Genomic DNA, 13,951 nt, shown 5'->3' on the forward strand with positions numbered 1-13,951 from the left:
GTCCCAGATATTGGGCATGCCAACCTATATTTGGAAAGACCACAAGATTATAAGATGGGGAAGCAGAATGAGGCCATTCAGCCCCTCGCGTCTGTTCTGCCATTTAGTTATAACTGATATTTTTTCCCAACGTCATTCTCCCAACTTCTCTCTGTAACCCTTAACCCCCCCCCCTCCCGTTACCTACCATTCTCTGCCTCAAAGGCACCCACAGGCATCTGTAGTGACAAATTCTGCAGGTTCACTACCTTCTTGTTGCAGAAATTACTCCTCATCTCAGTTCTAAAGGTGTGTCCCTTTGTTTTGAGGCTGGGCGTTCTGGTCCTAGACCCTCCCACTATTAGAAACATCCTCTCCACAAAACCATGGCATGTTTCAGTGAGATCCCACCTCATCTTTCCAAATTCCCACCGCTGCCTGTAAGGAGTTTATATGTTCTCCCCGAGACCGCGTAGGTTTCCTCTGGGTGCTCTGGTTTCCTCCCAGAGTCCAAAGACGTACCGGTTAGTAGGTTAGTTGGTGATTGTAAACTGTCCTGTAATTAAGCTAGGATTAAATCAGGGAGCGGGGGGGGGGGGGGGGGGGTCGCTGGCAGTGTGTCTCGAAGGGCCGGAGAGGACCTGTTCCGCTCTGTAGGTCAATAAATTAATTAATTAAATAAATTCCACTGAGTATAGGCCCAGAGACATTAAATGCTCCTCAGCTAATAAGCTTTTCTTTCCTTGGATCATTCTGCAAACTTCCTCTGGCACCTCTTCAGGGTCAGCATATCTTTCCTAAGATACAGGGCCCAAAATTTCTCACGACACTCCAAATGTGGTCTGACCATCACCTCCACGATGTATACTTGCATTAAGCGGGGAATTGGGTGCCGTCTACCCTGCTGCCATTCTGGCATCTTCCCCTTCCCAGCCCTGAGGAAGGGTCTTGACCCGAACCTTCGACTGTCTATTCCTCTCCATGGGTAGGTACTGTATGACCTGCTGAGTTCCTCCATCATTTTGTGTGTGTTGATCTGGATTTCCAGTACCTGGCAGATTTGTGTTTATGATTGAGTGTCTTTTCCACGATCTCTGTGCGGTGTCTATTCCCCCACTGAGTCTCTCCATCTTGCTTGCCTGAGTTGTGCACTGGAGTCTGGGCTAGCCCTGACTAGAGTAGTTCAGACAGTTGACCTCTTAGTTCACTGAAAGTCACCTTGGAGCTAGAACCTTATGCAGGGATGCTCACATTCCCTTCTAAATGAAGAACGTTGCAACCACCACCTGCCTCTTATGCTAAAAGAAACAAGTTGCCAATTATATAGGGAAGTGACTTCACTAATGGGAAGAAGTCACCAGAATTCCCCTTCAGAACTGCAGACTTCCAGATGTAAAAGTTTTGCTGATGACCAAAGCTTTCAAGGGGAAAATGAGAAGCAGTTAGGGGGCCATGGGGCGATTATGAACAGGAGCTCTCACTTCCAAGCCTGTCAACAATTTGAGATCATGTCATGTGACCAACTGCTCTTTGACCCGCGACAATGTTTGTAGAAGGTTCTGAAAAACACAGTCTGTTCAGGGAGTAAACATGTTCCCTGTGAGCGAGTTCTTCATCTCTCATGTGGACTGGTGTGTCTATTCCACTACATACCATGGCAGGGGCAGGGGAACCAAGGAGCTCGAATTGCCCATGTGTGTGGATGCAGCTTCAGTGATTGCTGAGTTCAGTCCACCGAGGTAACGCAGAGAAATGTTTGCCCACTACTTTAATTCTCCTTCCCAATCCAACTGACTTATTTGTGATCTCCTGTGCTTGAAGAACAAAGCTTTATCACCTGTGTGGTTATGTTGTGGTCTTTTGGAATCAATACCGAGTTCAGGTAAATAGATTGGTAAATTGGCTTATTAATTTTAATAATAAAAATAATTTTAAAATTAATTTAACTAATTTTATTATTAAAAATTATTAAACATTTCACTCTGGAAAACTTTTTACACACAATCTGCACGTGTTGAAGTTTGAAATTAAAGCAAATGCATTAGCAAAGTACACATAGTACTGTGCAAAAGTCTTAGGTACAGAGATACATATATAGCTAGGGTGCCTAAGACTTTTGCACAGTTCTGAATTTGTCTAATTGGAGTGGAGAGCGAGTTTGTAAATCTGGTGGGAGCAAAGGATGTTGTGAATGGTGAGGGTGGAGTGCCGTGCGAGGGTTGTGGGACAAGTGGCAGAGAGGGAGAGCCAAGGTTTGGGGGGGGGATTGTGTGGGTGCAGACACACCCAGCCTTTAAACAGCAGGCAAGGTCATTTGATTCTAAGCAATTGGTTTACTGATCATTACAGAATGTCTCTCTGGTGCTTCCCTCTCCCTTCCCCTTTTCCCAACAATGACTTCCCTCTCCCTGCCCCCTTCCCTCTCTCAGTCTACAATAGAGACCCATATCAGAATCAGGTTTATCATCACTCACATATGTCATGAAATTTGTTTATTCTAGCTTCGTTTAACAGCCTGCAATTTATTTCATGGTGATCGATACATTTATAAATATCACCTCTCATTGGGTTTATCCCATCGCACACTCATTTGCCTTAATTACAACATCAAATTACTCAAGATATTCACAAGATATTCATTACAAACCTTCACCCCATCCTCTGCCTCTAGGTTGCTTATGATCCCTAACTGGCCTTATTTGTTCCCGAGTTATCCACTCACTTTTTATGTACCTATAAAATACCCCTGGAGTTTCTGATTTTTTTCCCCACATCTTTTGTTTATCTAAGTTCCCTTTCATTTCACTCTGAAGCTGTCCGTTCTAATCTAGACTTTCTATACTCTTCTAGACATTCAATTGTATTAAGTTCTCAATGTCTCCTTGTATGTTTCTAGATATTATCTCCTGAAGATTAATGACCACATTAGGAAGTGGATCACTTTCCCTGAGGTCCATGTTTTCAATGTCTTCTCCTTGTATGTTTTCAGATATTATGTCCTGAAGATTGGTGAGAACATTGGGAAGTGGATCATTTTCCCCGAGGTCTATGTTGTCAATGTTTCCTTGTATGCTTCCAGATATTATTTCCTTCTTTATTTCTTTATTGAGATACAGAATGGAATAGGCCCTTTGGGCCCTTCAAGCTGTGCTACCCATCAAACCCCCAATTAAATCCTTGCCTAATCATAGGACAATTTACAATGAGCAATTTATCTACAAACATCTTTGGAAAGTGTGAGGAAACCAGAGCACCTGGAGGAATCCCACGTGGTCATGGGGAGAACGTACAAACTCCTTATGGACAGTGGTAGGAATTGAATCTGGGTCACTAGTGCTGTGGAGCGTTGTGCTAACCACTACGCTACCCTGCTGCCCTAGCTCTTGAAGATTAGTGAGCACTCTGGAAAGTGGCCCAAGGTTCATGTTCAGTAGGACTGCAAAGCCAACTACAAGAATGAACCTGTCCCTGAAGACCAATCATTGTCACTTTAAGGCTGCCATTCCTCTCAAGACTGTGTCATGTGATTGACCACCACACTGTTTGCAGAAATTCGCAAGAAATGTCCTTGATACACTACACGTTGCCTCTTGTACCACCAGAACACTCAGTGAGGGATGTTGGCAGAAGTTATGAGCACACAGTTCAGATTACAGGAACAGGCTGAGCTCGGTGCTCACACCCTAGCCCCGGGCATTGAGTGAGAGATGTATGACTGCTCAGAGATGACAAACCGATTGATTCCATGGCGTTTTCTTACCTTGGGCCCAGTCTTCTCCATGTAACCTTCCTTTAGGAAATTTCGGGTCAGTTTGTGCGTCAGCTGGAACACATGAGAGAAGTGTTAGCCTCCCCAGGAAGAAATAAATCTGACCTTTGCTGCATCAGGTCCCAACACAGCCCCTGTAGCTGCTACATACAGCAATCACTTCAGTCCAAATGGTCTGTGTTCATACCATCTCCGTGCAGAGCCATTCGCCACTCTAGGCACCTGTCGCTCTTCATCTGATCTCCACGTAGGCACTGGACCCCTACCCCCTCACCACTCTTTAATGCCTGTCCCACTTATGTCTGTGCCTGGGTGTCCTTGGAGAAGGAGCCCACGGTTTCTATGGGCATAGTGGGAGAGTTCCGGAATGGTGGACCTCGCAGAGAAGGGTTTGAAAGATAATGGAAAGCGTGAAAAAGGATCTCGTGCTTTCCTGGCGTGTGTGATGAATGAACTCTTCTTGGGCTACCAGCCGGGTACAGGTATCAATAATAACTGACCTTTTGATAGCAAACTCTGCCATCTTCATCAAGGATCACTGAAACGTTGGTTATAATCGATACCAGTACCCAGCTGAAGCCCAAGAAGAGTTAATTCGTAATAGTAAGCGTATTTTCATTTGAAATTGTCAGAAGTTTATTGTATGTTTTGTGAATAAACTTATGTATATTTGTTCAAAAAATGTTCACAATATCAGTCTCTCCACATTCTCACCACACACACACACACACACACACACACACACACACACACACACACACACACACACACACACACACACACACACACACACACACACACACACACACACACACACACACTCACTCACTCACTATATGTATATTGTACACACTGACGTGTATGAACATGTAGATTGCAAATGGCCATTCACATGCCTCCAGCCTTAGGGATTCATTATTGCTCTCCCCTTTCCTCTTTCTCTCTCTCTGACTCACTCTCTCTTTCTCACTCTTACTCTTTTTCTCACTCTCTCTCTCCCCCCTCTGTCTTCCACCCCTCCTCCTCTCTTTCCCTATGCCCCTCCCCACTCCCTATTTCTCTCTCTCTCTCTCTCTCTCTCTCTCTTCCCCTCTCACACACACTCTCTCTCTCTCTCATAAACATCAATGGAAATGAATAAACAATCAAAGAATATACAACACAGAACACTACAGCACAGGAACAGGCCCTTCGGCCCATAATGTTGTGCTGTACCAGCTAAAAAGTAAATCAAAAACTACTAGAAATTAATCCCTCCTACCTACACAATATCCATTTCCCGCCATCTTCACATCCATGTGCCTATCCAAACATCTCTTAAAAGCCTCTATTGTATTTGCTTCTACCATGATACCAAGCAGTGCATTCCAGGCATCCACCACTCTTACCCCTCATATCCCCCTTGAACTACCCCCTCTAACCTATAGTCATGCCCTCTGGCATTAGACATTTCAACCCTGAGAAACAGGTACTCTCTGTCCACTTTATCTATGCCTCTCATAATCTTATATCTCTATCAAATCTTCCCTCAGCCTCCGGCACTCCACAGAAAGCAACCCAAAAGTTTATCGAGCCTCTTGTGATAGCACATGCCCTCTAAACCTGGCAGCATCCTGGTAAACCTCTCCTGCACCCTCTCCAAAGCTTCAATATCGTTCCTATAGTGGGGCAATCAGAATGGCATGATAGAACTCAGAGTAGGTTAAAAGGTCAGCACAAGATCAAGGGTTGAAGGGCCATTAGTGTTCTAAGCTGGCACAAGAAGGCAACTTGGGTCAGCATGGACAAGTTGGGTTGTTTCTGTGTTGTACCAATCTATCTCACGCACACATTCACACACAGGCACGCACACGGGGCTAGTTATCAGGAAGTCTGAAGGAAGGTGTGTCCATGCCATACCTGTACTTCCCGTGTCTCACCTACCTCATGGTCACTCGCCCCTGGGAAAGCCACCTTTAAGTAGTGGAACTGGATGGCTCGGATGGCATTGAACCAGTCCACAATCTCCTGTTGGGGGAAACAAAAGTCGTGATTGTTGGAGTTGAGCCCTGAACCTCGTGTGGAAGGTGACTGTCAGCTCTCCTGGACTAGTCTCTGGGAACCAGAGATGGATTTGTCGGACACCACTGATCACAGGCTGGGACAAAGCAGTGTGTGCTTTCTCATTTCATTAGAATACTTTTCGTATGTTGTCCCTGGAGTCCAAGAGAAGGACAAACAGTCAGGATTAATACAATTGGGAACAAAAACTCCTTTTCCATTGGTTGCAGAAGGCAGTCCTTCTGAGAATCGGAATCGGCCAATGGCTACGAGAGTGGGTGGGGCAATTGGATGGGCACATTTACAACCCTTCCAGAAAAATATCCCTCTGCCATTGGCAACTGACAGGGTTAATGACAGCTACCCCAGTTCAATCTGACCTCCACTGTGGATTTTTGCATGTTCTCCTTGCAGCACACTCAAAATGTTGGAGGAAATCAGCAGGCCAGGTGGCGTCTATGGAAAAATGTTTTGGGTTGAGACCCTTCATCAGGACAGCAGGTCTCGGCCCCACACATCAACTGTTTATTCTTCCCCATAATACTCCCCAATGCCATTAGGCTTTACAATTCAACCGCCAGGACTTAAGAACTTTAAAAGCTATTATTAATGCTTTTTGAGATAGTGATTTAGATGCATATCATATTTTTTACTGAGTTGAGTATTGTATGTTATTAGTTTTGCTGCGACAAGTGTATGGGACATTGGAAAAAAAGTTGAATTTCCCCATGGGGATGAATAAAGTATCTATCTATCTATCTATCTATCATAGATGCTGCCTGACCTGCTGAGTTCCTCCAGTATTGTGTATGTGTGTTGCTCAAGATATCACCAATTTCTGTAGTCATAGAGTCATGCAGAACAGAAACGGGTTGTCAAACTAACTTGCCCATATCAATCAAGATTCTCATCCTGATTAGGGATTAGAAGGCAGTTAATAACCACAGCTAAGTTATAAAAGTGGAGAAGGACTGTGATGTGAGACCTAAGGTGAATGTATAGTATAACTCTTGGAGATACCTTTCTGCAGAATCTCATATCTTGCCACAGTTGTCACTGGCTTCATTAAAACCTGTGTGGATGAGTGTGTGCCTACGAGAATGAACTGTACATACCCAAATCAAAAGCTGTGGATGAACCAGGAGGTTTGTAATGTGCTGGGGGCTAGACATGTGCTGTGCAAGTCTGGTAACCCAGCACTATTCATGAAAACCAGGCATGGAGGGCTGTTTGAAGAGCAAAGGAGCAATTCTGAACGGGGTTAGAGTAGGAATTGGATCTCCCTTAGCTCTGGCAGAGTTGATGGCCTTTACTTCCTATAAGGTGAAACCCAACATCATGAATGACAGCGATGCGTTACTCCCAGATGAGCTCAATGTCTTTTACGCTCATTTTGAAATGGAGAATAAAACTACAGCTGGGAGGAGCCCTGCAGCACCCAGTGACCCCGTGATCTCTCGTCTCGGAGGCCAAGTCAGACTGCCTTTCGACAGAGTGAACCCTCGCAAGGTTCAGGCCCCAGTGTGGAGTAGCTGGTAGCACTCTGAAAACCTGTGCCAACTGACTGGGAGGTGAGCTCAAAGACATTTTCAATCCTTGCTGCATCGGAAGTTCCCACCTGCTTCAAAAGGGTGACCATTATACCAGTGCTCAAGAGCAGGGTGAGCTGCCTTAATGACTATCATCCAGTAGCACTCACATCTATGGTGATGAAGTGCTTTGAGGGGATGGTTATGGCTAGAGTTACCTCCTATCTCTGTAAGGAGCTGGACCCACTGCAATTTGCCTATTACCACAATAGGTATAGACACGGCGAAAGGAGTGGAGGCTACCTCAGTAAATATACTTAAGAAAAGTTCAAAGGCAGGTAGTTGGAGATGAGTCCATGGATAGATCAGCCATGATCTTATTGAATGGCGGAGCAGGCTCAACGGACCAGATGGCCGACTCCTGTTCCTATTTCTTATGTTCTTATCTCACTGGCTCTTTACTTGACCTTGGATCAGCTGGATGATATTCATGTCAGGATCCTGCTTACTGACTGCAGCTCAGCATTTAACACAATAATTCCTACTGTTCTGATTGTGATGCCCTGTGACAAAACTGTTAAGACTGGTGCTCTCTGGAGTTTAGAGGAAGAACTGGTGACATATTTGAAACTTGAAAGTTTGAGGGTGGGATGATAGGATCAATGTCAGTGTTCCCTCATGATGGAGAATGGAGCACAAGAGGCATCGGGGTCGTCTCTTGGGCAAGAAACCCTTTGGAATTCTGAAATTCATTGGAAGCCCAGGGAACACCAGGTCCCTTGACCTGTGATGTTGTTCCTGAAAGTGTCTAAGATAGACAATGGAAGGTTACAGGTCACTGGGAAAGTTGGAGAACGTGAGTTGAACAATGGGAGACAATCCAGGGGTTTAATGAGTCCCATTTTTATGTTCAATGGAGGGTTTCATCCAGAGCTCGTCACACTGTTCGTCTGCAACTAAAGTCTGTTCTGTTCTTAATTGCTTGATGATGGAATGCCGCAGATTGTATGGAGCTTACTGGGAATAAACTCAGATGCCTCACTTTACACAAGAACAAGCTCTGCGACTGGGATTGATTCGTGATGGACGCTCAGCAAAACGAGAAAATACTGGAACATACTAAACAATTGTCTCACCCCTCAAAGCTCTCCCTAAACTGCTCAAAGGCTGAGGTTTTCCCCCCATACACCCTGGATAGGTCACTAACTAGACAAAATATTACAGCTGTTTCCTCCCACATTCCAAAGATGTACGGGTCATAGGTTAATTGGTCACATGGGTGCAATTAGGGGGCACGGGCTCATTGGGCCAGTTACCTATTTATTTAGCAATACCATAAGGAGTAGGCCCTTCCGGCCCTCTGAGTCACATCGCCCCAGCAACCCCCCCCCCCCCCCCAACAACACCGATTGACCCTAACCTAATCGCAGGATGATTTACAATGATCAATTAACCTAACCAGTACGTCACTGGACTGTGGGGGGAAACCTGAGCACCCAGGGTAAACCACAGGAAGGACATACAGAGACTCCTTACAGAGGATGCCGGGATTGAACTTTGATCTCCGACGCCCCAGGCCAGAATAGCATCACGTTAATTGCTACACTCCCGTAGTCGCCGTGCGGTATGTCTAAGTGTAAATAAATAAACTCCATGTGTCAGAGCAGAGGAGGTCTTCCTGCCTGCGTGTCCCACCTCCATTGCTCACTGCGGACAGGTGGGAGCTGTGTGTATGCACAGGGGCTTCTACAGTAGTATGGTACAGGATGAGGCCTTTCAGCCTATCTTATCGGTGCCAGTCAAAAAAGAGCTTCATCGCGCTGGGTGTGTTCCTGCAGCTCTGAGCCCACATCCAAGTTGTGCTTCAGTCTGTTGACCATGTCTGCCTTCACACCATGAACTGAATTGACTTTATTTCTTACATCCTTCATATACATGAGGAGTAAAAATCTTCACGTCGCATCTCCGTCTAAATGTGCAATATGCAATTTATAGTAATTTATAATGAATAGTATGAACAACAGAACAGTCAATATAACATAGAAATACAATTGTATCAGTCTGATGGCCTGGTGGAAGAAGCTGTCCCGGAGCCTGTTGGTCCTGGCTTTTATGCTGCGGTACCGTTTCCCGGATGGTAGCAGCTGGAACGGTTTGTGGTTGGGGTGACTCGGGTCCCCAGTGATCCTCTGGGTCCTTTTTACAAACCTGTATTTGTAAATGTCATGAATAGTGGGAAGTTCACACCTACAGACGCGCTGGGCTGTCCGCACCAGTCTCTGCAGAGTCCTGCGATTGAGGGAGGTACAGTTCCCATACCAGGCAATGATGCAGCCAGTCAGGATGCTCTCAATTGTGCCTTTGTAGAAAGGATTTGGGGCCCCATACCAAACTTCTTCAACTGTCTGAGGTATGTCACAGCTGGTATGTAAAGACCACTTGAGTCCTCAGTGATGTGGATGCCAAAGAACTTGAAGCTGTTCACCCTCTCAACTCCAGATCCATTGATGTCAATAGGGGATTAGCCTGTCTCCATTCCTCCTGTAATCCACAACCAGCTCCTTTGTTGAATTCACGTTCCCTCAATTCCCCACTCTAAATCTATGCCTCCTGATTTTTAACCTCCATGCTAAGACGATAAAGTCCTTCTATCTCCATCATCTAGGTCTGGTATAGTTGTCCGCACCTCCCTTTAGACTCTTCTGTTACAAAGAAAACAACCTAAGCATATCCAATCTTTCCTCATTGCTGTAACCTTCATGGCATTATTACAGCGTGGGGTGTCAGAGTTCAGAGTTCAATTCCGACATTCTCTGTGAGGAATCTGTACGTCCTCCCCGTGGAATGCGTGGGTTTCCTTCAGGTGCTCTGGTTTCCTCCCACAGTCAAAAGAAGCACTGTTTATTAGGTTAATTGGTCATTGTAAATTGTCCTGTGATTATGCTAGGATTAAATCACAGGTTGCTAGGTGGCACGGCTTGAAGGACTGGAAGGTCAATTCCACAGTCTATCTCAATAAATAAATAAATAAATTATAGTATCATCCTCATTAATCCCCTCTGCACCCTGCCTGGGTTGATGATATCTTTCTTGTAAATGCAACAACCAAAAATTGGTTCACGTCTCACAACTGAAACCATTAACAAACAAAATTTCACCCTGAACCATTGCAGAGGTAGTTCACATGGATGACCAAACCCCTTGGTGAGACAGACGGTTCTGAAGAGGAGGAGAGCGCAGCAGAGAGGGTGCTCCGGAGCTCAGCATCTTGGCAGATTGGGGCACAGCCGCCAATGGTGGAGCATTCAGTGATGTCTGAGAGGCCAGCACTGGAAGACCACAGAGATATCACAGGGTACAGGGCTGGATCATGTTCACGGGGATATGGAGTGGTGTGGACAATACAACAGAGAGATGATGATAATGGGAATTTTATGTTGTAAAGGGATGTACAGTAGTGGAAAGAATTACCAAACGGAGTCACCAAGCTGTTGAAAGTTTAAAGTTCAAAGTAAATGCTATTATGATATATGTCACCACAAACAACCCTGAGATTCATTTTCCTGCGGGCATACTCAGCAAATCTATAGAATAGTAACTGTAACAGGATCAATGAAAGATTAACCAGAGTGCAGAAGACAACAAACTGTGCAACTACAAATATAAATAAATAGCAATAAATAATGAGAACATGAGGTAAAGAGTCCTCAAAGTGAGATCATTGGTTGTGGGAACATCTCAATGATGGGGCAAGTGAGTGTAGTTATCCACTTTTGTTCAAGAGCCTGATGGTTGAGGGCTCACTTGTTCAATGCTTCAATTGAGGAGACACTGCTTAGGCAGGATATGTCTTCCTTGAGCAAATAAATTTGGGAAATTGGTTTATATTGTCACATATTGGTTTATTATTATTTATCATTGTGCTATGGTAGGCTAGTGGCTCGCACAACGCTATTACAGTTTGGGGCTTTGAGTTCAGAATTCACTCCTGGCATCCTCTGTACGTCTTTCCCGTGGAATGCTTAGGTTTTCTCCAGGTGCTCCAGTTCCCTCCCACACTCCAAAGACAAACCAATTAGTAGCTTAATTAAACAATTAGCTATACAGTGTGGAGTAGGCCCTTCCAGACCTTCAAGTCATGGTGCCCTAGCAATCCCTGACAACCATGATTAACCCTAACCTAATCATGGGACAATTTACAATGACCAATGAACCTAGCTGGTATGCCGTTAGACTGCAGGAGGAAACTGGAGCGCCCGGGGAAAACCCGCGCTTTTCGCAGAGAGGACGTACAGAGACTCCTTACAGGATGGCATTGGAAATGAACCCCGAAACCTAGAACCGAACTCCGAGCTGTAACCGCTACGCGACCATGGCACCCACTGGCAAATGGTCACTGTAAAATGTCTTGTGGTTAGGTTAGGGTTAGTTTGGGGTCATCGGGGGTTGCTGGGCAACACAGCTCAAAAGGGCTGGAAATTTGTATTCCAAGCTGTATCTCTGGATAAAAAAAATAAAAGTATTGAGGTACAGTGGAGAACGTTGTTTAGCATGCACATAGATAATCTAATCTCGTCAGTGTATTGAACTAATACAAGGGAAAAACACTAACAGAAGGTAGAATAAAGTGTTGCAGTTACCGAGAAGCAAAGGTTTGAGGGTGACCTGGTAAAGGTTTAGCGGAATCATGAGAGACAGACTGTCTGTGAACAGCAGGAAACTTCCACCATAACCATAGGGTCAGAGTGTAAAGGTTTAAGTTGAGGAGCAAAAGATTTAGAGGGGACCCGAGGAAGAATCTTTTCCCCCCACAGGGGCAAACACACTGCCTGAGGTGGTGGTGGCAGTGGAGGCTGGTCTTCTCACATCATTTGAATTGCTGAGGAAGGGCAGGCTATGGATGAAGTACTGATAACTGGGATTAATGTCGATAGGTAATGGTTAGTATCGTCACAATGGGCCAAAGGGCCTGCTTCTCTGCTATAGATCAAAATGGATCAGCCATGATGAAATGGCAAAGCAAACTCACTGGGCCAAATGGTCTAATTCTGCTTCTATATCTTATGGTCTTCTGGACTATCTAGTTGCACAGGGTGTTGAGAAGATCATGCAGCAGAGGATGAAAAGCTTGTTAAGATAAATCAAGAGAACGCTGGCAGTCATAAAGATTTTGACAAGGAATATCTCATCAAGGGTCTGGCAAACTTTGCTTCCTGGAGCCTCAGAGTCCAGTCTGTGCACACTGCCTGACTAGGCACCAGTTCTCCATCCACCTTGTATGTATGCACTGCAGTTTTATTTTTAAGTTGCTGCCAATTTAAGTCGGAGGGCTTTGTGGTCTTGGGTTGGAAGTGTGTAACCACAAGGTTACAAGAGGTCCAGGCACAATCTCCGAAAACTCATCTCACGGGTGAAACAATGAAGCTGTGGCAGGGCTTGAATGCTATCACCTCTTTCAAAGTGAAATCGAGCAACAAAGCTGACAACAGGGCTTCGCTTCCAGATGAGCTCAATGCCTTCTACGCTCGTTTTGACTGTCAAACCACAGAGGAACCATCACAAACTCCCCCAGTCAGTTCGGATTGGCAACAGCACCTCCTCCACGATCTCCATCAGCACAGGAGCACCACAAGGCTGTGTGCTTGGCCTCCTGCTCTGCTCGCTTTACACTTATGACTGTGTGGCTAAGCACAGCTCCAATGCCATATTCAAGTTTGCTGATGACACCACTGTCGCTGGCCAGATCAATTGTGGCAATGAATCAGCATATAGGAGGGAGATTGAAAATCTGGCTGAGTGGTGCCACAACAACAACCTTTTACTCAGCGCCAGCAAGACCAAGGACCTGATTATTGACTTACGAAGAAAGCACGGCAGAGCCTCTACTTTCATAGAAGTTTGTGAAGATTCGGCATGACATCTAAAACTTTGACAAACATGTACATATGTGTGGTGGAGAGTTTATTGACTGGCTGTTTCACAGCCTGGTATGCAAACACCATACCCTTCAATGGAAAATGCTGCAAAAGTAATGGATACAGTCAAGTCCATCACGGGTAAGGCACTCCCCACCATTGTGCACATCTACATGCAGTGCTGTTGCAAGAAAGCTGCATCCCTCATGAGGGACCCAAGTCATGCTCTCTTCTTGCTATTGGCATTGGGAAGAAGGTAAAGGAGCCTCAAGACTCACACCATCAGGTTGAGGAACAGTTATTACTCTTCAAACATCAAAGGCTCTTGAACCAGAGGGGATAACTTCACTCAACTTCACTTTCCCCATCACTGAACTGTTCCCAAAATGTATGGACTCACTTTCAGTGACTCTTCATCTCATATTCTTGATATTTATTGCTTGCTTGCTTGCTGGCTTGTTTATCTATCTATCTATTTATTCATTCATTCATCCATTAATTAATTAATTATTATAATAACTCAATTTCCTTTTTTTATTTTTGTATTTACACAGTTAATTGTCTTTTGCACACTGTTTGTCCACCCTGTTGGTGTGGTCTTTCATTGCCTATTGGATTTATTGAGTATGCCCGCAAGAAAATGAATCTAGGGTTTGTATATGGTGACACATGTGTACTGCGATAATAATTTAACTTTGAACTTTCAGCTAATCACAACC

The 13,951-nt window shown here is 44.9% G+C and overlaps 1 protein-coding gene across 1 annotated transcript in view; it reads right to left on the reverse strand.

The window, feature by feature from the left end:
• The window catches only part of LOC140719310 (arf-GAP with dual PH domain-containing protein 1), a 91,414-nt gene that overhangs the window by 13,022 nt on the left and 64,441 nt on the right, over window positions 1–13,951 (reverse strand). Inside the window, exons 7-8 of the mRNA XM_073033850.1 lie at window positions 5,672–5,755; window positions 3,740–3,802 (exon numbers count right to left, since the gene is read on the reverse strand). Coding sequence (XP_072889951.1) covers window positions 3,740–3,802; window positions 5,672–5,755 — 147 coding nt within the window. The remainder of the gene's footprint in view (window positions 1–3,739; window positions 3,803–5,671; window positions 5,756–13,951) is intronic.

The sequence above is a fragment of the Hemitrygon akajei genome, chromosome 31, assembly GCF_048418815.1.
Source record: "Hemitrygon akajei chromosome 31, sHemAka1.3, whole genome shotgun sequence".
Taxonomy (NCBI): domain Eukaryota; kingdom Metazoa; phylum Chordata; class Chondrichthyes; order Myliobatiformes; family Dasyatidae; genus Hemitrygon; species Hemitrygon akajei.